The sequence below is a fragment of the Camelus ferus genome, chromosome 8, assembly GCF_009834535.1.
Source record: "Camelus ferus isolate YT-003-E chromosome 8, BCGSAC_Cfer_1.0, whole genome shotgun sequence".
Taxonomy (NCBI): Eukaryota; Metazoa; Chordata; class Mammalia; order Artiodactyla; family Camelidae; genus Camelus; species Camelus ferus.
The window spans coordinates 46435882-46463724 of NC_045703.1; the positions used below are offsets into that span (position 1 = coordinate 46435882).

General features: G+C 37.0%; 1 protein-coding gene and 1 long non-coding RNA gene across 3 annotated transcripts in view; one reads left to right on the forward strand and one right to left on the reverse strand.

The window, feature by feature from the left end:
• The window catches only part of ENPP3 (ectonucleotide pyrophosphatase/phosphodiesterase 3), a 60440-nt gene that overhangs the window by 20339 nt on the left and 12258 nt on the right, over positions 1-27843 (forward strand). For both annotated transcript variants that reach the window (XM_006180731.2, XM_032484930.1), the window contains 12 exons: positions 25-134; positions 1571-1636; positions 2151-2223; positions 5479-5587; positions 6961-7089; positions 7476-7507; positions 10135-10262; positions 15377-15443; positions 17441-17528; positions 18894-19072; positions 20683-20734; positions 22100-22254. In XM_006180731.2, coding sequence (XP_006180793.1) covers positions 25-134; positions 1571-1636; positions 2151-2223; positions 5479-5587; positions 6961-7089; positions 7476-7507; positions 10135-10262; positions 15377-15443; positions 17441-17528; positions 18894-19072; positions 20683-20734; positions 22100-22254 — 1188 coding nt within the window. The remainder of the gene's footprint in view (positions 1-24; positions 135-1570; positions 1637-2150; positions 2224-5478; positions 5588-6960; positions 7090-7475; positions 7508-10134; positions 10263-15376; positions 15444-17440; positions 17529-18893; positions 19073-20682; positions 20735-22099; positions 22255-27843) is intronic.
• LOC116665407 lies at positions 11354-27825 on the reverse strand. Its single transcript, XR_004322003.1, has 3 exons — positions 27557-27825; positions 23528-23531; positions 11354-11364 (listed from the first exon to the last, which is right to left on the reverse strand). It is a non-coding gene; the product is annotated as an uncharacterized LOC116665407 (long non-coding RNA).

The window sequence follows — 27843 nt, forward strand, 5'->3', positions numbered from 1 at the left end:
ATCTGAAATTTTCTTTTCTTATAGATCTGGCTGACAGCAATGTATCAAGGTTTAAAAGCTGGTACCTACTTTTGGCCAGGATCAGATGTGGCTATAAACGGCACCTTTCCTTCCATGTATAAGGTTTACAACAGGTAGTGAAACACTTGCAGACGTGACCCCATTTTGGCAGAAATGATTACATTTATCTGGTTTTAAATCTTGATGGTAATTGTATCCTTCCAGTTGTTTAGGCCAAAAATCTTGTAGTTAACATTGCTTCTTATCTCTTACATCCCTCATCTGATCTATCAGTAAATGCTGTGCATCTAATTCAAAATATTTGCAATCTGAGAACTTTTTATTACTTCCAGCATTAATATTCTGGTTTCAGATGTCATCCTCTTTTGCCTGTATTACTGCAGTTGCATCTTTACACATCTCCCTGGTTCTATTTCTGTTCTCATGTCATCAATTAGAATAATTATTTAAAAAAACAAATCCCATTACGACCCTCTTTTGCACTAAAAACTCCGATGGCTCCTGTTTCATGCAGCATAAAAGCCTACGAGGCCCTGTTTGTATGAACCCTGCTGTCCTCCCGCCTCTCAAATGTCCTTTCCTACTGCTGTCCCGGATTCTCATGCTGAGGGAGCCATACTGACCTCCTCCATGACCCCCAACACACCAGGCTTGCTTCAGCTGTAGGGCCTTTGCACCAGCTGTTCCTCTGTCTGAGATAGTCTCATTCCGTGTACCCACTCAGCCTATTTCCTCACCTTCTTCTGGCTGTTGCTCCAGAATTACCTTCTTAACACTGTCCTAGCCTGGTCATACAAAGATGTCAAATTCTAAACTGGCCCATTCCAGTTACTGAGTGCCCCTTCTTTTTTTTTTGTTTTTTCTTTCTTTCTTTTTTTAAAATTTGTTGTTCTTTTATTTTTATTTTTTAACATTTTTTATTGAGTTATAGTCATTTTGCAACATTGTGTCAAATTCCAGTGTACAGCACCATTTTTCAGTTATATATAAACATACATATATTGTCACATTTTTTTTCGCTGTAAGCTACCACAAGATCTTGTACATATTTCCCTGTGCTATACAGTATAATCTTGTTTATCTATTCTACATTTTGAAACTCCAGTCTGTCCCTTCCCACCCCTCACCCCCTTGGCAACCACAAGTTTGTATTCTATGTCTATAAGTCTGTTTCTGTTTTGTATTTATGGTTTTTTTTTTTTCAGTGTCCCTTATTCTAGCTCTAGCTTTGCTTTTTTTCTATAGCATTTATTATCTTTTAATAGGTGTTTGTTTGTCTTCCTCAACTAGACTGTAACTTCTAGGTAGGAAGGCATCTTTGGTTTGTCCACTGATAAATTCTGTTTAAAATGAACGTCATGTCTGAAAATAGATAGTCAATACATATAAATGCAAAAATGAATGAAGCGAATAAAAATAAACTTATTGAATGAATGGATAATAATTAATTGCCTTTTATTTTAATTGAGGGGACAGTGAAGGAGGGATGGATGAGAAAGAAAGGAAATATTTGTTTAATTTTAAAAATTACTTTTCCTCCTCTTTTCAGAAGTGTGACATATGAAGAAAGGGTCTTTACATTGTTAAAATGGCTGGACCTGCCCAAAGCTGAAAGGTAATATCTAGTGTCGGGGAAGTGCTGGCACCGTAGGAAATTTGTGGGCATCAAATGAAAGTTTTTTTTTAGTTTAAATGACCATTTTGGAAAAAAAAAAAAAAACCAACAACTTGGCATTTCCTTTTTTATGGGCATTTTTCAAGAATTATTCCTGAAACCAGACTTTTAGAGAAGGACCTAACATGGCAGAACAAAGAATCAGCAAAAACTCATAAGCCTGGAAATAACAGAGGGCCAAGGCAAACTGAGAGGTCTTAATAGCAAGACTAAGAGAGAGTTTCAGAGCTGAGTCAGCCCAGTGCCTACATCCTGCAAGGACTCATTTATGCCCTGTTGGGACACCACCCCAGCTGCGGCCAAGTGGAAGCACTGGGCCTGGGCGAAGAGAAGGAAAGACCAGAGGCAAAAAGGAGGAAACTGCCACAAAGTTCTAGCCCTACAGATTCCCCAAATCCACCTTGTAGGTTTATTGCAAATGGATAATGCCTTTCTGTTTCTATTTCACCCCTAGGCCTGATTTTTATACCATATATGTGGAGGAACCTGATTCTGCAGGACACGAACAGGGACCAGTCAGTGCCGCAGTGAGTTTTTTTTTTTTTTTAAACAAATGTAAAACCCACAACCTAAAATGTTGTTGTTTAATTCCAACTGAATCAAAGTGTATTTGATATACACACAAAGACATAAAAATAGTTAAAAGACTAAAAAGATGGTCTGCTTTATTAACCATAAGATAATTAAAAGTCTAAAAAGAATATCTGCCTTATTAACTGCATCCTAATTAATTGGATAAATGCCTACTGAATACTTAGAGGCAGTTACTTCACATAATGAAAACGTCAAGGCTAAATACTGTGTGTCAGCTTAACAGGTTAACACAGTGCATCTCAAGGCACGTCACCTGAAAGTCCACCGGAGAATATCCACTGTCTGCTCAAGCACAGTTCCAATCAGAAGTTTCTTATAATTGGACTTAATATATTATTACCCTCAGGTAGAGTCATTCCCCTTCTAGGCCCCCATTATAATTGAAGTAGACTCTAGTATTAGTTTCTTCATTATCTACACCATTCTGTATTTACCACAGAAATATAGTTCTTAAAAATGGTTTTTTTTTAAAGCCAGTTTTCTTCTGCAGTCCACTCAGGCCTGCATTGTCTTGGACGTAATGTAAATCCGCACAGGCCCCCGTGAGTGTGGTGCTTCCCTACCCCGTGGAAACTCATGTAACAGTTGTCCGCAGTTGGGATGCACAGCATATTTATTCTGGCAGCATGATTTGTCTTTGTACAAGATATGCCCTTCTGCTTCCTTCCTGTTAAACCACAATAATTTCTAATATAAGGCCCTGTTCACGTCTGAACTCTTTTGTGTAGTATACATCCTCTTTTATATAGTATACACACCACCCTGGATTGTATCACAGACTCTTAATACTGAGGTTATTCTGAAAGGGACTGGCTTAGTAACTCTCTAAAATGTATTTACCATTTCTCCTTTTCTATTCTAATCATTATACATATTGCTGTGATCAACTACTTCACCTGCATTTGTCTGACCCCTCCAGCTGACTTTAGGCATCGTAACTTCTTCTATTCAATGCCCTAGCTTCGTACCCAAATAAATTTTAAGCCCAATTTGGATAAGTCCCTCAAAGGAAAAGATCAGGGTGCCCTGAGAGGTCTTGAGGGGCCAACCTAGCCTGGGTTGGGGTGGTGGTGAGGCTGGCTGGAAAGTTCTCCTCTGAATAACAGAAAGGAAAAAAGCTCACAAACGGCCTGATTGAGGGAGGAGCAGAGCACATTAGAGGGACACATAAAATGAACAAATGAACAGACAGATGGACAGCTGGCTAGACAAACAGACAGCATGATAATGGTAACAATAACAATAGCAGCTGACTCTTACTGTGGGCTGCTCTGTGCCGGGAACTGTTCGAATTGTTGTATGAGGAATGTCTCCCACTAATGTCTGGAGCACTGTGAACCCGGGGAAGGGCTGGGAGAAAGCCTTCAGGAGGAGGCGGGTGCCAAACCATGCAGGTCCCTAAAGGCCATAAAATGTACAATGGGAAGCACGGAGGCATTTTAATCAGGGAAATGACAGAATCAGTTCTATGAACATTTAAACTCACTTTTATTGTGTAAGAGGAATGAATTGGAGGGAGCAAGAGAAAGTGGGGAGTGATGAGTCAGCATTTGCAATATTTCAGGAAAGAGATAGTAGTGACTTGGACTATGGCCGTGGCAACCATCCTGGGTGGAAGAAAATGCCCTTAAAATTTATTTAAGAGAGAGACTTGCTATGACTTGGGGCGAGATGGGTGATGCAGGATCAACAATGATTTTTCAGATTTCTGTCATAAGCAAGCAGGTTCCTTCCACTGAAGGGGGATAAATTTGGAGGAGAAGATCAGATAATGGGGGAAGACAGAGGAGGAAGTGCTCTTAGCGCAGCCAGGAGGCGTGAGTAGGTTGGTTCTGTGAAAGGGGAGGTAATTATGCCATGACAATAGTTGGAAATGTGACTCACTGGCAAACCAGACTGTGTGGTCCCCCTGAGAATGAGGGTCAGGAAAGCATCTTGGATTGGAGTTGATGATAGATTTGGCAGTAGATAGAGATGATTTGAATTCAAGTTCTGCTCTGTCTCTCATTAACTGTGGGACCATGAACATGTTCCTTAACTTCTTTAAACCTCAAATTCCCTGGTCTCTATAACCAGAAGTTTCAAAAGCACCATCCATGAATGTTTGCTGTGAGAATTTTATAAGATAATGCACTAACGCTCTTAACAGTAAATGGCTTGTAAAAGTCTTTCTCAAAAAAGAAGGAAAAAAGGCAATCATTGTTATAATAGATTATAAGGCTAAACATTTTTCTCAATCCATTGCTATTACACTTTCTTATTCACTGGGAAAAAAATGAGATTATGTTGGTTAAAAAATTATTCATTTAAACCTTAAGTCAGTGCAATATACTATATTGATGAAGTGTAGGAAATTTAAAAAACACAAAAGAATACAAACAATAAAATAAAAATGAACTCCACTATTCAGAGACAATCACTCTTAATTGTACCTTGATACATTTTCTTTCAGTCTTCTGTGCCTGTGAATTTACTATGAAATGCTAAATATATTTAAAAACAAAACTGGATTATGCAATATGTTGGGTGCTTATGCAGTTTGGTTTTAATTTGTTATCTTTAACATTGTATTGTGGTCATTTCCCTATGCCACTGTTCTTTAAAAATATTTTTTAATGGTTATTGAACATGCCTTCTTAAGGATGTGGTATAAGTTAATTTTTCTTGTATTTAAATTATAAATAAACAATGTAATGAGTATCCTTGTATGTGAATCTCCATTTGTACTCTGTTTACTTAGGACAAAAGCCCAGAAACAGAATGATTAGGTTACAGGCTATGCCCCTTTTTAAACTCCCTGATTAAGCATTGTCATGTGATCCTTCAGATCCTGTGTAACCATTCAGGCTCCTATGGAAGTGTCTGTGGACTCTTCTCCCCAACATTGGACAGCATTCTGAGAACCTTTGCAGCTGAATAATGTTTGTTGAGGTTGTTTTTCTTAGATATTTATTGGCCAGTAGTCTATTTTCCTTTGCAGGGAACAGTGTTTAATTTTTCTGTCTATAGACATACAGGAATTGGTATTTGGTAACTGTAGTGTGGGAGTTGGGCTCTGATACCCTATTTCAAAACCCAGCAATTTCAAAGGAAGAAACGTGTTCAGTGTTTTACTCTATTAGGTAATGATTTGGTTAATTAAACCTTAAATCACGAAGACAATTTTAATGCCATTTCTTTTTCTTTAGGTAATTCAAGCCTTACAGTCAGTAGATAACATTTTTGGATTGTTGATGGAAGGTCTAAAACAGAGAAACTTAGACAATTGTGTCAACATAATCCTTTTGGCTGACCATGGTATGCTTTTTTTTTAAATCACATTTTATTATTGATTATATCTTACCACTTCAGGGAGCACACATGAATAACAGTGATATTTTAATGCCTGTATTTCTAGACCTAGAAACTCTTTTATGAGCAAAGAATGAGTCTTGTGGTGGGCTGTGATTAACAGAGGACTAAAATTTATCTTTCCAGTTTAATTATTCTAACATTCATTGTGAAAGTCCATCCATACACTTGATTTTCTGTAAAACTGGAGTTAGTAATACTGAATAGGGAGGTGATCAGGCTGTTATTCAGTCTTAAAAGGTGCCTTCTTTTCAGTGACCGGTGCATTCATGTAGATTGGCTGCAGTTCATTACACTGGCTAGTTTACCACTTCCTGTGTATTTCTTTTGAGTCATGTGAATAGACGTCTATGGAGTCCCTGTCACTCTACATTTGTCTACTTGAGCATGGCTCTCCATTTTAGTTAACCCCAGTGTTAAAAGAAGTGAGATAGCTGTCACAACCTCATTTTTAAAGTACTCATTCATTCAACGAATATTTTCAAAGTGCTAACTCAATGCCAAGTACGTTCCTGGACATGGTGTGTTTGGAAGTACATAAAGCAGAAATGGACATTTTCTAGATGAGGTGGTCTAGATGAAGTGAGATGAGGAAAAGGAGCAGGTCTGCAAAACTTTGGTTTATGGTTTAGGACATCAGGACAATGTGAAACATAGTAATTTATTTTAGAATTTCTAAAATGGTTCCCTGATACTTTGGCCTGTTGCTTCAAAATTAAAGGAAATATTTTAAGGCACATTTTGTCAAAAGAAATTATAAAAGATAGAAATAATAAAATAAATAAAAATGACAACAATAAAAATTTAGATGGAGTCTGAAGAATCCTCAAACAAAAAAGGTTTAACTACCAAATATTTTTTAGAGTGCGTGCTGCTTGTATAAATTTAAATAATACAGTTATGAAAAGTGAATATGCTCTAGCCTTTGTTCTCATACTTATTGCATTGTTTTATAAAAATGCATGTTACTTTTTTGACTTAAAAATATATCGAGTTGTCTTATGTAAAAATCAGATGTTATAAAGATCTCATTTGCTTCCTACAGAGGGTTTTCATCTTTGAAATTATTGTAATTGATCTTCTTTGAACAGATGATCTGCTTGTAATTTCTGTCAATCCTTCTCTTATAAACATGATTCTTCTCTTCCAATGCCAAGATTTTCAAGGCCTGCCATTTAGAGTAAAAAAAATGGAGTGAATTTTAGAGGTTCTCAGTGAAACTTGGTTTGAGATCTGTAGCATTAAATGTCTTCTATTTGACCTGTCAAAGACAAACCAATTGTTACCATTCACTGGATAATTTTATTTTTTAAATTCAGGAATGGATCAAACTTATTGTGAGCAACGGGAATATATGACTGATTATTTTTCCCAAATAAACTTCTACATGTATGAAGGACCTGCTCCCCGCATCAGGACTCGTAATATACCTTATGATTTTTTTACCTGTAAGTATGAAGATGCTCAATGGAAAAATAAAGGTAAACTTGAAAGTGAATAACCACAGCCCCTAATTCTGAGAATGTAGGGATTACCAGGCCTGCCCTTCTGACTTCTTGGAAGGACCACACAGAAGCAAATGAGAGATTCTCATGTTTAAGTACAGTCCATCTATAAAGTCTATGGTAGTATTTAATATTGTTAGGTTAAAATATATTCTGCTCCATTCTTAAATGCTAAAGCAATTCTTTGCTTAAAATACTTATTAATTTAATTTTATCAGATCGTAATCATTAATAAATGTGTGTCAAATTAACGAGTTATTTACATTTTTTTGCTGTTGTCGAGTATCAACTTTAATGTGATTTATTTATTCATTTTTCTTTTGAAACAGTTAATTCTGAAGAAATTATTAGGAACCTCAGTGTAAGTATACACTCTCCTAGCATACATGTTTAAGTTAACGTAATGTCCTTAATCTGAGTTTTGAGAAATTTATATTCTATACCTTTTTTAGCCCAAGCCACTTATAATTTATTTCTTTAACCCTTCTTCAGCATTGTTTTATATTCTTGCCAGTTGCTTTTATCTTAGTTGATTTTATTCTGGAGTTGACACCTCTAAAGGAAACTGGTTCGGGTAACAGGGGCACTGATTCCTGAATTGAATGGACTGATGTTTCCTTAGAAGGAGCTGGGCTACTGAGCTTCAGGCAGTATCGTTTTTCACATTTTTTTGTGTCATTTTATATGAGGAAACAGTGAAGCACAGATATTACAGATCTTTTTATACAGATCAGAAAAATCATCTCCTTACTCTAGCTATAATTGCGAATGCTTTTGACTGGTTCTTACATCTCAGGTTGTGAGTAAACAAGCAGAGCAAATTCCATATAGTTTAAAGCAATCCAGATTTTCCAGGTGGATTTCGCTACTCCTGGAGAGATCTGAAATATTCTTGTGTGGTGGTTTTAATAGTTCTGTGTTGAAAGTATATTTGCAAATGTATGTCTGTTATATGAATTCACCAGTTTACCATTCCTTGGGGTGGGGCTGGATTTATTTCTGTATGGGTGATATGCAATTATAGTAAAATCTGTTAGAATGAAATGTGAAAGACTGAGGATAAGGAAATGTTGGGGAAAGAATGGTTACTATAATCTGGGACCCACTGCAGGTTTGAAGTAGGAAGGACCACTTGAGCAGAGATCCTTAAGTGTTAATCGCTCCTTTTTTCTCTTACATCTAATATTCTGATCTTCAGTAAGCATGATGGACAATGTCATCCCTTACTGGTGAGGGGTATGGATACAGTGTGTTCATGCTGATTGGATGGGTAGCTGAGAAGCGTCAACATATGGACACTTCTAAATCTGCACGTTGTTTTCCCTTTTCCCCATCACCTTATGATCCATATAGCTGAAGTCCTGTTGGTGAGATGAGGAAGGGTGATGTCCAATAATCCTAGTGGTGCAAAGGGATTGGATACCATAGACACTGGGAGTCTATTATGTGGCATCACAGACATGGCCTGGGCCTGAAGAAACAGCCTCTCATTTTACAAAGTAGTCCATTATTCCTAGGAAAATATCCATGTGGTAGTACAGTATCCCCAGGAATGCTGTTCTGTGGGCCTAGACTGAGCTTCTGTTGGGCAAACATACCCAAACACGAACTGGAAAGTTCCAAACATTCTGGCTGCATGACAGACAACAGCATCAACTTTGTTTGATAAAAGGATGGCAATTTTATCTTAATTCTAGTGTCTTTAACTTAAATTCTCAAATGCTGCAAAAAACACCGAACTTCTTCAGAGGTTAGCAGTACACCCCCAGGTTTCTCTGTATTCACTCTGGCTGTGCACTCAGCCAGCAAAGTGTGACTCATCAAATGACTGGTGGTCTTTAAGGGCACGTTCTAGTCCTTTGTATATTTGAGGAAGCTGCATACTCAGCAGCTGCCATGATGTGCTTGCCTGGAAGTTACAAAAATTGTGACTTAAGCAAGAAGTAATGACAAATGAAAATGTAGAAAAATAAGAAGACTGAAAAAGATAGCAAAGTAGGCAAGAAAAAATAACTGTGCAGAAATAACTGTGCAATAAATACTTTTCCCTTTTTCATTCTATAAGTCTTCACTTGCCTGCTATCTGTATTTCTTTTTAAAATTTTTGTCAATTTCATAGTATCTTTTCTTTTTCTTATATAGATTGAGCGTGAGATAATAGTGACACAGACTTGAAATCTTTGTAACATCGTTGAGGCTTAAAATAAATAAGAAAATGAGAAAGTGGAAAAAACCATTCATTCCCCCACATGCTTCCCTGTATTTTTTTTCCCTTTTGTTTCTTGAAAAGGTCACAAGAGAGAAAAAGTTTCTTCGTAGTTTTAGTTCTCATTTTCTCACTTTTATTGCATATATAGCTGCCAGTATGATTTGCATCTTTACATAGTTTTAAAGTATGCCATCTAGTTAGCAGTGATTATTAAGAAACAATTTCTAATTTATGAAGAAACCCATGAATTTTTCACAAGTAGAACTGTACTAGATTTCAAAAACTAATGACTTTGAAAATTAAGCAAATGTAGGTTATTCAAAGGTTAAACTGAGTCAATTGTGAAGAGTTTTTTTTGTGCTATTAAACTAATTTTTAGACTTTTCACTCATATTACTAATGTATTGTATACTTTCCATGTAGAATTTAGACTCAAAAGTTGTAATTGTCACTAAATCTAAACCTATCTGTTTTCTGTCAAAAAAGGAGGGGAGATTCATGAAGGTTTAAGATACATACACAGGAATAAAACTTTGAACATCAAACAGTATAATATACATCCTATTTTTAATTGCAACAAATAATGTTGTAACAATTAAAAACAGTATAGCTAGGGAATGTGAGTACATTGATAATAGGTTTAATATTCCTGTATTTTTTAGCCAGGCTTAAATCCTCTTACTTTTAAAAAATGTTTAATAAATGGTCCTAGGAGATGAAATTGTACTAGCTTATACATTTATTAAGTGTCGTGAAGAAATAATTTACCTCTTTTTCAGTGCCGAAAACCTGATCAGCATTTCACACCCTATTTGACTCCTGATTTGCCGAAACGACTGCACTATGCCAAAAATGTCAGAATTGACAAAGCTCATCTTTTGGTGGATCGACAGTGGCTGGCTGTGAGGTTTGTGTGTCTGTTAATTAATCTCATAATACTGTTAACAGCCATCTCTCATAATAAATTTTCTTCACCTTATCCTGCTATTATTACATGAATTTTCCTGAGCGTGACAATTTCTTGACCTTTTATATGCTATCTAGCACTTCTGCATTTGAAAGGACTGTTACTAGGTTGCCAATCTTAGCATCCTAATCTTCACAAGATAAATGAGAATGAGAATGAGTCAGAAGAAGCCTGACTGTTCATCGACTGTTCCGGAAACTGTCGGTACTAGCACATTCTTATCCCCGACTGCAGTCTCCTTTAGGCAGCAGACAGGGTATAAAGATGATATCAGGTGTCTTACAGGCTGGTGATGAGTAACTGATGAAATGGCTCTTTAAGACCTTTGTCATTTTTGTGGCTTTTATAAAAAGTACGCTTATGTCTGTATGGCCAAGCTGACCAATTAGTTGTAACTTGTTTTTGGTTATAATTTTAATTCCTATTAATCATTGAACATTTGCAAAATATAAGTCTGTTTAGAGGAAATATAAACCATTCTGAATCATTTCATCCCCAAATAACCAACTAATTAATTGATTCAACAACATTTTATTGATGCTTGCTAGGTGTGCACCAAACTCTGTTCTAGGCATTTGGGATACAGAAATGATTCCTGCCCTCCTGATCACATGAAGAAGCCTGATAATAAGTCAGTAAACAAATACATGCACACTATCTGGTAGCTTAATTCATGTTCCCTATTTTTTGTATTTTATTCCAGGATTTTTCCCTTATGCATGAATGGATATAAAGGGAATCAGGATCATATTGTGTTTTCTGTCTTACTTGTATTACATGATGTCAGGGGAGATGCAGAGGAAAGTGGAAATACAGTGGCTGAAAGATACATTTAACAAAGGGAGAGGAGAAAAGGAAGACGAGGAAGCTGGGCTCTAATATAAACATGTGCAGGATGAGGAGTTGGAGATTTGGCTGAGCCTCTTATCTGAGATAACAGGAAAGCCTGCCAGTGCCCCGGCTAGGCCAGAGGGTGCAGTTTAACACGGGGACCGCTAGATGGCACTGGCCTTTCTTCATGGAATTGGAGCATCATCACCTTCTGGGTCAGTGTGGCTCAGGACAGCTTTCTCTAAAGGATTAAAACATGTAAACAAAATTAGGCTTTACTAATGTTAAATATATAAGATTTTTAGTAGCGTGTGTGTGTGATATATAAACGTGAGTGAGTTCTCCAAATATTTACTGTTAAGAGTATGAGATCAAAGGAGTTAGGACACCATGGTCCCACGTGCCCATTGGTTCCACACCACAGACTATGGTTTAGGGAAGGGAGTCCAGCCACCAGCATACCTCTGGCTTTCACACACTGACACTCAGTCTCAGACTGTGAGCTTTGTACGTTTACTAGCTGGCAGCAGCCCCAGAGTCCAAGGCCGGGCTTCACACCTGACCTGTGAGAACTTGAAGAGATTAACATCTCAGGGCTTCATTTTTCTCATCTGTAACACAAGATGAGCCCAGTTTTATTATTCTGTTGCTATTTGTACACAAAATAAACTAACTCACACCAGAGGAAATGTTGGCTGTAGCCCTAGCCAGGGCATCTGGGGAGTCTCATCTGATTAGGTCCTGGCCTCACTCTGTCTCCAGCTCTTACCACATCAGTCTCAGGCTACCTACCTTCTGTGTTACAGTATGTCATCTTTAGTTATCATGTTCAGAATTTGATAACTAGATTAGATTCCCTTTCCAAAATTGTAGCAAATTTCATCATTTCATGTAATCTGTTTTCCTCCTCTTCCCCCTCTTCATCCTTATTTTGCTTAAAATGTGTTAGATTTTGCTAATTTGGGGCACCCAATTATTTGAAGTTAATTGAAGGAAAGCTAAAGTTCCCTTTTAGAGAATGTGAATAAAAGCTTTTCATTTTATGATTGAAAACTGACAAATACGTCCCGGGCAACTTTCTAAGAAACGGAGACAGTCCTCACCCTCCCAGGCGGGAGGGTGACAACAGTTACAATCAAGTGTAAGAACTGCCACACTAGGATCAAGTACAAGCCACAAGGAAACAAAGAGTGAGCTCACACCCCAGGTGCGGATGCCAGAGGATGTCAGAGAATGCTTCCTGGTGGGTGTGATTCCTGCTCCAGGGTTTGAAGACTCAGGATGGCTTAGGCTAAATGCTGACGCATAAGCAGGTCTGTGCAGTTGTCTAGCGTGTGTATTGCACAGAGGCACTCAGCCGAGGAGATGAGTGGAAGTGGATATCCCTTGCTCAGCTCACCAAGCCTTGACAGTCTACATCTGCAGGAGGAAAATGACCCCTTTTCTTTACTGGAAGGCACTCATCTGCTTGCCAAGCCTTGAGTACTGCCAGGCTGTGTCTTCTCAGAGGTGCCTCTTTCTCTGAAAGAGAGTAGTGGAGCTCGGAGCAGTGGAGTGCCTTTAAAAGGCCTCTAAAGCCAGGAGCAGCTCTGGGGCAAGGAAGGATATAGAGAGAGTCAAGTTTCAGGCAGAAGGACTAGATTCCATCCATTGCAAGTAGTTCCTTATTGCTAGAGCACCTGGTGAATGAAGCCGCCCTCTGCACAAAGGACCTTGTCTATCACCACTAAGGAGTGTGGCTTTGTGAAGAAAGTAGGAGACCATTAGTAGATACAAGATAGCTGGAGGTAAATATATTGGGATTTGCATTTCAGAGAGCACCCCCAGCTGCCATATGGGGGACTATGGTCAAGTGAGTGGCAGGGAAGCCAGTTAGAAAGATGTGTCGTGACCCATTCTTTAGCATTATGACAGCCCCAAGGGAGGCTGTGGTGCTGTGGGGGACAGTAAAACTGGTTAGTTAGGATACTGGCAGGAAAGTATGTATGGTGAACTTGTGACTCAGATTTTCCAGGGTAGGTCTGGTTCATTATATTCTGTCTCACATTTGTATTCATTGAAACATGTTTCCAGGGAGGAGGGTAATAGCTCAGTGGTAGAGCACATGCTTAGCATGCACTAGGTCCTGGGTTCAATCCCCAGTACCTCCATTAAAACAAACAAACGAAATATATGTTTCCATTTCCAGCAGAGATATGCAGTGTTAAATACAATTAGGGGCCTATGTGTGTTTGTGTGTGTATGTGTGTCTGTGTCTGTGTTATATAGGAAGGTCCTGAAGCTCAGAATCAGGATAACCAACTCAGGTCAGAGCTAGCTCAGAATTGTGGCAGGAGAGGAGGAAAGCGAGGGAAATGTGAAAAGTACTACAGAGAAAGATAAGACTTGGTAATTAATTGGATATCAGGGAAGAAGTCTTGCTCACCTCCCATCTGTGTCATTTCCCAGCTATGGCAGAGAAACAGGGCCTTGATTTCAACTTTATTAATTAGACACGGAGAAGATAAAAGAGAATTTGTTCCAAAGGATTTTATATAGTAGTTGGAAGTTGAGCTAAGTTATGACAGATAAAATCAACTCATCTTTTCCAAGTGCCAGCTTCCATTTTTCCATGTGTAATTTCCAGAACCAAATTAATGGTTGGAAAGCTCGAACATCAGCAATTAGAAGAGCACATTTCTAAAGTTTTCACTTGGAAAGCAATAGGAAATAGGGCTTTTCACACAATATTTTGACCTTTTTCTTCCTAATACAGTTTTGTAATACTTAGTAAAGTTTTCTAGTTGAGTTGGGCTAGGGGTTGGAAATATAAAAATAAACAAACTAGATTTTTCTGAAAACAGAAAGATAAATAAAAGACCAATTTTAGAGAATTTTACCAATGACTTGGTTCAAAAGAACTTTTCTTTCTTTCCTTAATGAGCACTCTAGTTTGCCACACAGAATTTAAAACTTAGTTACCCACAATAGTTCCAGTAATCTTGGGGAACCAAATATCTACGCAATAAGGATAAAAATATTTTTAAGACAATTTTACCTTCTACCAACAATTTTATTGGAATTGACTAGGAATTGACTAGGATGACATGGACTGGAACCTTAGAGTAACTGAATTTAAAAACTCCTTGTAAGTAGTACCCTTGCTTTCCTCATTCTGGGCAGTACTTAGTTTCTTCTTTCTTCCCTCCATTGGGTAGAGTTGAGTGTGGCCTGGTCAGTGTTGCAGTTTATTTTTTATTTTGTGATTTATTTTTATTTTTTGTTTGAGCTAAGTGAGAGTCAGTTATTTTTTTTTTTTAAGTTGATTTTTAAAGACACTAAAGTCTTGCTCTCAATTAAGGCTACAGTGTAAACAACAGAAACTCTGTGTGTGTATATGTGTGTGTGTATGTGCGTGTGTTTGTGTGTGTTTGCAGGGAGTGGGAGGTAGGGTTTAGAGAAACAAATGAGAGAAATCTTTTAAGGCTAATATTTGGAAATAGTAGTCTTTTTAAAAAAAAATCTAGGTTCACTTATCACTATTTCGTTTTCAAGTATACACACTAGCTACATATAAAATTGCTAAGACTGCTCAATTCAAAGATTAAAATGTGAAAAAATAGGCAAAATACAAACACAAAATACAAATTAATTAACTTTGAAAAATCATTCAAGTAATAGGACAACTCATGGAAGAAAATCCCGAAAGTTAAAAATATACTCTGCATTTACAGTTTCCTTCCCAAGTCTTATAATTAACGTGAGCTGAGTATTCTTTATTCATACTTTTATATTATTTCCCTAGACATCTCCATGATAAAATAGGAATTGATTTTTTTCCCGCAATTCTAAGATTTATTTTTAAAGCACTGAAATGCTTAAAGTAACGTATCAATCAAATCATTCTTCATCACGCAGACATGGATGTGTAAATGCACAGATGGGCTCAAAGGCAATTTTTTAAAAAATATATGACTTTGTTTATCCTTTTCTTAATGTTTCAGAGTTGAAGGCTTTTGAATTCTATTTATAGACCCTGGACTTCTCTTCTTTCTCTCCTACTATTCTCTTTGTTCCTCTGTGGTATGAATTTGAGCATGAAAATAAATATATTAGTGCTGTCATTGACAGAAAATTTTACTCATATAAAAGCAGAAGCTACATCAAAATCCATTAAAGTTCAGCTTGCAATAAGGTCTCATATCAGTAGATGATCAGAGTGTAATGATGTCATTTCTTTATAGGAATAATGCATCTTCATCCTGTGGAGGAGGCAACCATGGTTATAACAATGAGTTTAAGAGCATGGAGGTAACTTAGCGATTTTTTTTTAAAGATCTATTTATTGAGCACCTACTTTGTGACAGGTGATGTTCAAAACTCTTGAATACATTTGTGAACAGCACACCAAAAGATCCCTGCCCTCATGAAGTTTTCATCTTAACAGGTGGATATAGACATTTAGCATAATAAAGCAGTATATTGTTTGGTATGTTAGGAGTTAAGTGCTATGGAAATAAAGAAAAAGTAAAGCAGAATAGGTGGAAATTGGGGGTGTCTTGGGGAGTGCCATAGGGGCAGAGTGCAACTTTAAATGAGATGGAAGCAGGGAGGGTATAGCTCAGTGGTAGAGTGTGTGCTTAGCATGAATGAGGTCCTGGGTTCAATCCCTGATATCTCCATTAAAAATAAATAAATAAATAAACATAGTTACCTGCCCCCTCCAAAAAAAAAAGAAGAAGAAGAAAAATAAACAACTTACCCAAGAATTAAATGAGATAGACAGGGTAAGATTCATCAGGATGGCATTTGAGCAGAGACTTCAAGTTCAAGGTGAAAGAATTAACCTTTCAAATATTCAGGGGGCAGGTGTCCCAAGCAGAGGAAACAGCCAGTGTCAAGGCCCTAAGGTGGGAGCATGTCTGATGTGTTGAGGGCAAGAGAGCCTTCGTTAGGCTATTAGGATAGTCAACTGTGGCTGCTGCTGAGCAGAGGGGAGAGAATGAGAGTTAGTTGGACATATTCAGTTCAAGATATTTATTAGACGTGCAAGTAGAGATGTTAAATATAGACAATCAGAGGGTCTACCTAAAGAGATGAAACATTGAGTTTTAGGCGTATAGATTATTTAGAAGATATGTGGCTAGGTAAGCATCTCAGGGATCGAGTGCAGGTATAGAAGAGGACCAAACACTGAGCCCTGAGGACTTTTCCTTGAAGAGAAGGAGAAAAAGAGATACTAGCAAAGAGACCTGGACCTAGAGCCAGTGAAGGAGGAGGAAAACCAGGAGTGTGTGGTGTCCTGGGAGCCCAGGGAAGAAGCTACTGAAGGAGCCCATGAGTACAGTGTATTCAATATTCGCCCATAGGTAAAGCTTTATCATTTTGCAACCTGACTGTCTTATCTAGTTCCATTTGTCACACATGCACACAGACACGCACAAACACATGGTTTCCAAATAAAGAAAAAGCTCTTTACGAATATATGGCCTCTTAACATTATCATGACGAGTTACATCTCTTTGTAAGTACTTGAGAAATTTCTGGAGACAGAATGCTTCTTTATTAATTAGGGGACTATTTGATAATTCAGTTAATTACTGCAAGAAAAACCTCCAATTCTTTGCTGATTATCTTGGAAAAATATATATCTGTAAATGTATTCCTGTTACCTGAAAAGAATTGCTTATCCATATTTGATACTGTTCTCATTATTTAGAATCTAAAGCAATTAGATCTGTTATAAATAATATAATGAAGCTAACTTTAATTAGTCAAACATAAATAAAAATATTTAGGTCTCTTCATCCTAAAGTAAATGGGAGATGTATTTGAGAAATCAGTGGGTGAGTATAAATTTTGCAAAAATTTAATGCTTAAGAAGTTCAACATTTTTTTGGTCACGTAGTAGTTGTAACATAATTGAACAATGATATGAAAGGAGTACAAAAAGAATCTATGACATTGTATGATGAATTCTAATATGTACTGCCCCGATACTGTAGAATTGTGCTGGCACTGGTTGTCCACTGTTGCTTGTATTTGCCTGGTCTGTTGACAGAGGAGATGCTGTGAAAGCAGGAGAAAAAGTAAACATGGTTTGGATTATGTTTGATTGGGATTGGTACAACATCACAGGAGGAAATGATGTCAAAATCATTTTCAGATCTGGAAAGTAGTCCTTCCACAGGTCTAAGATACAAGTAGGAGAGCTGTTACAGAAAGAAAATTGTGTCTCTTCCAACATCTGTTTTCGCATTTACGTGACACCCAGTAATAGTAGGACTATTACCCCCCCCCCCACCTAGGCTATCTTTCTGGCACATGGACCCAGTTTTAAAGAGAAGACTGAAGTTGAACCATTTGACAATATTGAAATTTATAACTTAATATGTGGTGAGTACATAAGTTCAACAATAAAATGTGGAGAGAGTCTTAAAAATTTGTATTTTGAAATTGGTGATAAATGGAACCCCAGAAGTAGATGCTCTTTCCTAAGAAAACAAGAAGTAGAAAAGCTGAGGAAGAATTGCTTATAATTCAGAATTACTCAGTTTTGAGAGAGAGTTCTTTTTGCTTTTCTAGTAATGATAAACATTAGATCTTGGGAGACCAGCTTCTCTATTAGTTACTATCTGAAAATCTAATTTAATAGAACTTAGATTATTAAAATCACACCTCCAACTTTTCAAAGCAGGAAAAACACGTCTAAAAACACAAGTATTTTCTTGTAATTACAGAGAGAAAGCTTCTGACATAAAAGGATGGTATAAAAAAAAAAGTCCTATTTGGATAGACACATTATTACACACAATGTTAAAAAACCTTAAAGAATTAGAGTTTAGGGGAAATCTAACCTATGTTCCTGCCAATATGCTTACGTCAGACCACACTTCAAGGCAAGGCGATGAGTAAGCTGCAATCTCACCTTTAGCTATAGGAGTTTGTGAACATAAATACACTCACAGTTGTCACTCCTTCTTCGCACTGGCCTGTGGTAGTTGAATATGACTTAGAGACTGAAGAGTATTTGTTTAACAAACTAATGTGTTGTAGCCTTAACAAGTTAAATTCTTGGCTCCCAAGGCTGAGTTTGTGGTTTCAGGGCTGCTGGCCCTTTTCGGGAAGGGTTAAGAGGAACTAGGTAGGATTCCAGTTCTGGGGTAGATTTCCTTGGTAGTTCTCAGCAGGATCCACTTACAAGGCTATGTTTGTGAAATATTTGTATGTTTTGTTTTTGTAGGAAAAACTAGAAAAATTCCTCTAAATATTAAGCAAAGTTCACTAGTTTAATTTTTTAAGGTATCTGTACTTAAAGAATTTTCCTATAATTAAGTGAATATACTACAAGTAAGATTGTAAATTATTTAACTTCTCTAAACTTGTTTTTACTAAAAGTATAGTTTTTATGCTAGAAAACCATGATATGTTTAAGGCACAAAGTGATCACTTAAGCAAAGATGTTTTCTCTAGAGGAACAGAAATAGTTGTTGGAAATTCCTGTGGTTCATTTACAGCAACTGTTTTTATTTCCAGAAAGACTAGGTATAGAAATTTTGTGTCTGTGTGTGTGTGTGGCAGGGAGTGGGCAGAGAATCTGGTAAACCGAATGGAATATGCAATGTCCCACTGATTTAGAGCAGAATTTATTAAAGGAGGTAAATGGTAGATGCTTGTTTTCTCCCATCTTCTGCATAGATGTTGTTGCCTTCTACTTTAAAACTACTTTGAACTTATTTTTTGAACTTATCTTTTAAACAGATCTTCTACACATTCAGCCAGCACCAAACAATGGTACCCATGGTAGTTTAAACCATCTTCTGAAGGTGCCTTATTATGAACCATCTCACCCAGAGGAATTGTCAAAGTTTTCTGTTTGTGGCTTTACTGTTTCATTGCCCACAGATAATCTACAGTGTTCATGCTCTGAGCTACAAAACGTAAGTAAGAACTTCATGTATCCATAAGAATGTAAAGGGGCAAGCTAATCTATAGCCAGGGTAGCTGACAACCAGGTTTGTGTTCTAGCTCAGATATTTCCTAAGTGGCTTTTCTCAACCATCTCTACAAATGAGAGATACATTTTAAGATTAAGTATGTGAATATGTTTTGTAAACTGGAAAGCATCATTTGGAAATTGTGAATCCACTGGGAGCTAACTGTCCTTAACCATTCCAAACAGTGGAATCCTGGAGTTCTCTTTGATTTCCCTCATAAACCATCCCTCTTACCGCTAAAGGTCAGATGGTCATGCTTGGTTATTTCAGAGCAAAAGTAGCTGAAGAGCGCAGGGACTGCGATCTCGCATCAGACACACCCACTCGGGTGGGTGCTCTGAAGTCCATTCAGCAGGAAGCCTAACGTTCAAAGTAGGAGATGTTCTTTTGGGTAGCAGCCAGAATCCTTTGATCTGACAACTTGGAGGCTGGCTGACAGTCAGCATTGGGAAGGTTTTTTTAGTAGATCAGGTGCCCCGCTGAGTTCCAGAACAGGACTTCAGATCCCAGGAGATTTTCTCAACAAGGTGAGATTTCAGCCTAGGAGGAGGCCTCCCAAAGGCAAGGAGTCAGAACAGGAGGTCAAAATGCAAGGACAAGCCTACCTGTGAGAACTGGACCACATGGGTGGGGCTGAGATTTCAGAATGAAATTGGAGCCCAGTTATCAGGAGTCCATCAAGCTAAAACTAATGTCAAGGTGCATCTGATGCCAAGTTCAAAGTGTGGTTGTAGAGCTAAATAAACACCTACTGCCTCAGGTAAGAATTATTTCTTCGAGCCAGGGGTTAGGGAAGACTTTCCATTTTCTAATCTTCAAAATCACATTAAACCACAGAAAAAAATCAAACATAAATACATTACCAACCAAAAAAGTCTTAAAGGGATGAAAGTCCAAACTTCCCAATAAAAATCAAATCTACACCAAAGATCAGAATAAAAGTGTGGGTTTCCTACTGCTCCAGATAACTTCAATGGAACCGCCATTTAAAATAATAATATTAAATATTCTAAAGTGGATGTTTTATCCCCAATTTAGAGATAAAGAGGACTCAGAGAAGTTAGGTAAATTGTCCCATGCCACAGAAACTCGGTCTATCTGGCAGCAAACTCCAAGTTCATCTCTGTAAGGAATGTCCCTTGCTACTCAAAATGTGGTGCCAAGATCAGTATCTGCATCATTTGTAAGCTGGTTAGAGGTCGAGAATCTCTGACCCCACTGAGCTGGGGCTTACTGAATCAGAATCTGCAAAGGAGTTGCCTACAAATCAAGCCTGAGAAGCTGTGGGTTGTTTTCATCTCAATTTAGTTGATTCGAGCTGTGGTCAGAATACTCTGCCCCATTATCGGTTATATCTTTGCAAACTCCTGCAGTAAAAAGTATCCCTGTGTATTTCTGAGTTAGTGGCCAGACTGGAATTTAAACTCAAGTTAGTACAGCTCTTTTGTTTGGTAGTAAAGCATTCACGTGATTCCCACAGAACTAATCTTGATCACCTTTTAGAACATGTTACTTAGATTCACTTTCTTCCCCTGTCCCACATTGTCTTGCAGAATTCTGATCTAGAACATGTGAATCAAATGCTAAATCTCACCCAAAATGAAAGTAAGTCAATAATAAGTGTGTTAAGTCTTTCGTGTTTAGACCTAACAAAACATAACATATTGCCTTTTGGGGATTCTACGAAATAAGCTCACAGGTTCTTTTGAACACAAAGATTGTATTGCCAATATACAGGAGGGAAAATGACCCCACATCTAATAACAAGAATAGCAAGCATGGAGTAGTTACAATGGTTCCAAGCACGTAACAAATTCCTTCAAATGGTTGTACCTGTCTACAGTCCCCTATTCACCTTCTTAGATGTGAAGAGACAAACTGCCTGGGTTCAAATCCTATGTCTACTGCTTCTTGACTGTGTAACCTGGGCCAAATTACTTAACCTCTCTGTGTCTGTCTCTTCGTCTATAATAACGGCACTCGCCTCATGTAATTGTAAACATTAAAACAGCTAATCCATGGAAGGAATTTAGAACAGTGTCTGGCTTGGAGCAATATTTTGATTATCTGTTACCTTTTTATTTTTTACTTAAAAAATTTTTATTGAGGTATAATTGACATATAACATTAGTTTCAGGTGTACAATAGAGTGATTTTCTATTTGTGTATATTGCAAAATGACCAGCACAATAAGTCTAGTTAACATCTGTCCCCACACATAGTTACAAAATTTTTTTTCTTGTGATGAGGATTTTTAAGATTGACTCTCTCAGCAGCTTTCAAATATGCGATATTGTATTATTAACTATGGTCAACTTGTCATCGCTTGAGTACTCTTGTATTATACTTTCTAGGCTTGTTCATCACTTATAGAATGAAAATACCTACTTTTAAAATTGTTATGAAAATCAAATGAGTTAACATATGTGTGTACTTAGAATAGTGCTTGGCATGCAGTAAGAGCTCAGTAAATGTGTTGGTTGTTTTGACAATCTTCTTAGAATCTACTAAGTGTTATTCCACGGCATGAATACCCTGCAGGTTTTTTAACCATCACTAATTGATAAAATTTAGGTTACAATAGCAGACAAATAAAAATGAATAAATACATTAGGCCATACTTTTGATAAAATTCCCATTTCTTTCCTATGATAATTATTAATTATTAAAGTAGATCATCTTTGTTATAAAGTATGTGTTTTGATTTTAAGGTTTTATCTTAAAACCTTCAGATATGTCTTGTGAGCTGTTAGGTGCTGAGGTAAATAATTTAAGCCTCAGTTTTATAATCTGTAGAATGAAATAATGACACCTACCTCATAGGGTGGTTTCTAAGAATTAAAAGAGGTTAAATATATTAAATAGTTATGAATTACTGGAAAATAATAAACTATCAGAGATTGATGGTTACTATGCATAGAAACATTGGCTAACTTCATAAACATTTTAATTTTGTTATTTTTATTTTAGTAACAGCAACAGAGAAACTAAATTTGCCATTTGGGAGACCCAGGGTTATGCAGAAGAACAAGGAGCCCTGTCTCCTTTATCACAGGGAGTATGTAAGTGGATTTGACAAAACCATCAGGATGCCCCTTTGGAGCTCGTATACAGTCCCTAAACCGGTAAGTCCCAGGGTCCGTTGATCTCCACAGGATGGAAAGAAACTGTATCTCTTTAACATTCTAAAAGTTGAATTTTGATTTGAGGTAGAGATCCCAAAGGGAGTTCACCGGCAAGTGGCTGGTAAGACAATATCCCAGGTTTTACTTACAGCTTCTTAAAGGTGCTACCCATATGGGCACAAAAGGAGAATACATTGTGTTTACAGGCCAATGGACGTGGCAGGTAGAAAAAAAGACTTCAAAGAGAAGCAGCAAGAAGTACAGAAGCACACACTGTATTTGGTATTTCCCAAGTATATGGTGGGTGTACCTAGAAGGTGATGGTGACTAAATTATAAAGGGTTTTGTATTTATCTGATTTCTTAAAAATACTGTACTATCTTCTGGGACCACGGTAGGCACGAGAAACACAATGTGAATAAGAGGCAATCCTTCCCCGAAGGATCTAGCTCACTAATAAGTCAGGCTAGACTTACATGTACAGGTGTGCTGTGTCACATATCTTTCTGGATTGAGGTTGAGAATCCAACTGTTTAAATCCATTTTCCTCTTTCACTGTTTTGCAAACTCCTTTTCAATTAATGGCGCCAGGACAGTTGGCTACCATAAGAGATTGGCAACCTTCACACCACATACAAAATTAAATTGCTGATGAATTTGTAGACCTAAATGTAAACAACAGATCTATGTTTTTCTTTGTGTATCTCTTTATGACCTTAGGCTAGAGATGGATTTCTTAGGACACAGAACAACAACAAACATACAGAGGAAACTGAAGAATTTACTACAATTAACTTTAATGTGTGACAAAAAAACTAAGTTATGGTTGGGACAATATATTTGCATTGCATATAAGAAACAAATGATGAATATACAGAATAGTAATTAGGATCCAGAATAGCTAATACATTTCTACCAGTAAACAAGAGAATGACAAGCATCTTAGTTAATAAATGGGCAAGAGCTATTAACCAAGCAATTAAACCTCATTAGCAATAAGGGAAATGTAAAGTAAAGCAAAAATCAAAGGCTGTCAAAAGTCAGCCAAAACACTCCTTCGTGGCTGGGATGGTTTGATTTAATGTATCCCCAGTACAACAGAGCTGCCCAGTAAATACTTATTGAATGAATGCATTGGGTAAATTAATCCCAACCATTATTTTTAAAGGACTAGAGACAAAGCAGTACTTCCAACCAGAAGGGTAAATAAATAATCAGGAAACTGTTTTTGTGGAGAAAATCTTAGCATTTTAGATCCAAAGATTCTGATGACAAACCTCTACCTATCACTGTTCTTGTGAAGGGTACAGATATTCCATCTCTTTTTTTTTAATTACTATTTTTTATTGAAGTGTAGTCGATTTACAGTGTTAGTTTCAGGTGCATAGCAAAGCGATTCAGTTATACATATACATACTTTTTTTTCAGATTTTTTTCCATTACGACTGTATCCATCTCTTTTTGTGGACACGAAGTGATTGGTTGTAGTCAGTTTGTTTACTCTTTTTTTTCCAATTCAAGATTTTTCAAGAAACACATTCTTTCCCACTACTAATGAAAGCTTTGTGTGTTCTGAAAGCCATCTCTGCTGCTGACAATGGTTTAATTGTGGTCCGTGGTAGGAGAGCATTGAAGTTGTTTTCCAATGTGGGCAAATATTTCAGTTACCTGCGTTCTTTCTTAAGAACTCAGCAACATCGCTTTCTTAATATGCAAAAGGTCCAGTTGTCTGTGATTTTCTTCAACAAGCTATGAAGCATACTATGAAACAGGAATATGAAGTTATTTATTCCTTAAAATAATTTCTATTTCATTTTTGGTTTTGAGAGGGGCAGTATATTTAAAGCCAGTTTTTAAATTCAGTCCTCTATTTTGAAAAGTCCAGGTATTAGGGATTATGTGGAGTTAAGGGGAACGTTTATGTTTTTAATACTTTCCCCCTGCTGTCTTGCATTCCTGAATTTATATGAGCTTTAGCGGAAACCAAAGGCAGAGAGATTTTAAGTGGGCTTAGACTAGGAGTTTGGGACAATTCTTTTTTGTTATTGTTTTAAAACTAGCTTCTTTGTTACCAAAAGTTCCTGTCCTTTCACTGATCCCACAGAACTGCTTGTGTGTTTCTCCCTCCATGTGACAGGATGGAATTCTAGCAATTTTCTGCTTTCCAATTCAGAAATTACTCTGTTAGTATGTTGTGGTTCAAGAAAATTACATACAAGCATGTTTTGAGATTCGCATAAAAATGTTGTAAATCAGCTCTATGTTTGAAAAATCAGACTTTAAATAAGCACTTTTTGGAGCATGGACCCAATTGGCTTGTGTCTTTAAGTTTTATGGAGCTTTTGTTTTCCTGTGGTTTTGGTGGGTTTTCTAATTGCTGTTGTTGTTATTATCTCAGAAGAGTTCTGGGGAAGTAGTTGTGATTTGAAATCATGGTCCTACAGTGATTGCTTCAAAACCATTAAGGTTGACCAGACTGTGTATGAGCCTTGCTTATGGGCCTCTCAGTAGGAAGATTGAATTGTTTTTTCTGTTGCTAGGTGAAAAATTGAAAATAAGAGCAAGAATTACAATTATTATTTAGCATATATACTTCAGAAATTGAAAAGTCAAATGGCTTTTTCAGAGAAGAAAATCTAGTACACTTTGAAAAATGTCTCCTCTATTTCTACGCATTATGTGTATATTTCCCATCTCTGAATTTTTACAGTCCTTTTTGTTTCTGAAGCTTGTTAGCACTGATATTATAAATTATGATCCAATCATGTTTTTGTGGGTCTCGAAAAACCAAGACATTACTGTGTATTGCAAATGCCTTTTTGAACTATGAGAAATACTTTTCCCTGTAGAAAAAAATCACGTAACAAGAAAAATAGTTAGAAAAGTGTATAGCTATTATCCTTACCATAAGGCAGGATCGTTATTATCCCATCTTCAAATAAAGGTTTTAGCTTTTACATTCAGACTAAAGGTAAGGAGAGTCTATAACTTCAATAAAAAATAATTGTATCCCCTGTTCAAGTCCTGTTTTGTCTCCGTGCCAGACTAGAAATGGAGGTGTTTCACTTTCCTGTCTGTGCTCATTGTCTGCTTCCCTTGAAGAATTTTGAGAGCTAGTGAGTTCAGGTTTTATCTGAGTGTCTGAGTTCTATTTATTGTTTTCCTGACTTTCTATCCTCTGGCTTAAAAAACTCTAGGGAATTCTGAGAAGATGGCAGGATGAAACTATTTGTGTGTGTGTGTGTGTGTGTGTGTGTGTGTGTAGAGGGTGGATGGTGGGGTGGTGGTTCACTATGCTTTTTCTCAAAAGCCCAGGATCAGAAAAGTGCCCATCACTTCCCTCCATCCTTCTAAAAAGCTGCCAACTGTATGATCTCACCTTTTAAAAATAACTTTTTTTAATTAAAAAAATATTTATTGAAGTATAGTTGATTTACAATGTTGTGTTAGTTTCAGGTGTACAACAAAGTGATTCAATTATGCATATATATATATTCTTTTTCAGATTCTTTTCCATTACAGGTTGTTACAGGACACTGAATATAGTTCTGTGTGCTATACAGTAGGTCCTTGTTGTTTATCTGTTTTATATATAGCAGTGTGTATCTGTTAATCCAAACTCCTAATTTATCTCTCCTCCCCTCCCACACCTGATCTCACCTTTATGAAGGAGGCCACATCCTGCCTTTCCCAGTGCACTTATATTTGGGGGTTTGGGTTTGGCATGTAAGAAACACATCTTAAGACTTTCAGTTAGCAGAAAACAAGTAACTTTTTTTTTAGTAATTTCTGACTAAAGTCATCCTGGTCCTTTTCTCCTACTCCAAAGTCTATGCCACTTTGAGAAAAATAGTAAACATTTTGCCCAACTAAATTGCTTGAGCACAACCTCCACAGCTGCAAGCTCATTAAAAATTACAATAAACTTCCCTCCTTAACACTGTTACGATTTTGACTATTGAATACAGGCACTTCAACTTCCTTATATCATGGAAAATCCATCCATGGCTACATTAATGGATTATGTATTTTCTCAAGGAAAACAATAATTTGTGTGGTAGGAAACATCACTCACAATATTCTGGGTGTCTAAGGACTGACTCGGTCAGCGGTCCATTTCCCTGGCTCTCCCACTTTACAACAGCTTTATGTGCCCTTCTATACCCAGTAAAGAAACCTGGTCATTCAGGACTGTTCACTATATATATATATTTTAAATATAAAGAAATGTTCTTAGTTTTCTAGTATCTGCCACCAGAAGGAGAGTGAAATAAATGGTAGAGATATTCTACAAATATCTTCATATTTCTTGGTTTACTCCTTGTTTTAGTGACTGTATCTCTGAGGAGCTTCCTATGAAAGGAAGAAGGGAAGATATATACCTGAGATTTTGTGCATCTCAAAATGTTTTTGTTCTATCCATATGCTTAATTGATGGCTTAGTTTTAGAATTTTAGAAATAATCTTTCTTCAAAATTAATAGAATATCAGACTTATAAAGTTTTTATATATTCCTTTCCCCCATCTCTTACTTTTAATTCTACTTTTTGAGAAATGTCTGCAATTTGGTCTCCTAGATTTTATTTAATATTTTATTTCTGCTGCCAGAAATCCCAAGAACTCTTTGTTATCTCTTTCACTTTTTTGTGCTTTCTGCTCCTTCTCTATGGATGCCATTCACAGAGTCTCTTCTCTTTGGGAAGTGAGTTTTCTTCTGCTCTGCTTGGTTCCTCTCCCCAGCCACACCAAGTATCTGGTGGTCCTTGGCTGTCAGCTCATATTTTAAGGTTGAGGCACTAAGCTACATGGCTGGGGCTTGTCAGCTGATAGGCTTCTTTATAAGTTAAGCAGGATGAGATCCAGACATTTTGTTGGGGACTCCTAATTTTAAGTATCTAGTTTTCCTTTCAGGTTGGTTTGTTTTCCAAAGAAAGGACACTTCTGATTCAAACCAACATACAAAATTGGCAGGCTACATGGATGAGGGCAGTGAGACTGGACAGAATCTTACCATTCAGTATATAGATTTTTCATTTAATTCTATTGCTTTCAATATAGTGCACTTGCTCTCCAAGGTGCCTTGTGTCCTTTGGTCTTGTCCCTCTGGTTCAGCTTCTCCAGTGAGTAAATGTTCTTTCTATCTGGACTCCTTTACAGACTTTCAGCTTATCCTTTTCTTTTCAACTCTACACACATCATCTCTTATCATCTCTTTCATGTCTTCACCATTACCGTTCTTTTAATGAGGTTTCAAAAGGAAGCTGAGATAAATGGGTTTGAACCATCAAGTTGAGAACTCTACTCAACTTCTGTCTAGTCTTTTCCAACTGGATTGTAGCAGTATGTTAGGGGTACATTCTCTGCTTGTCTTTCCCCTCATCTTCAGCTCCTACCTGTTCTGTACCTCATCATGTTACTCTCCTGCCTGTGAATATAACACACAGTATTTATTGCCTTTTCCTTTGCGAATTGGTCTTGTACATTTCGTTATTTATTTTTCCCCTGCTTAACTGAGATGTAATTGACCTATAACATTGTGTGAGTTTAAGGTGATGCTTTGATACATGCATATATTATAAAATAATTACC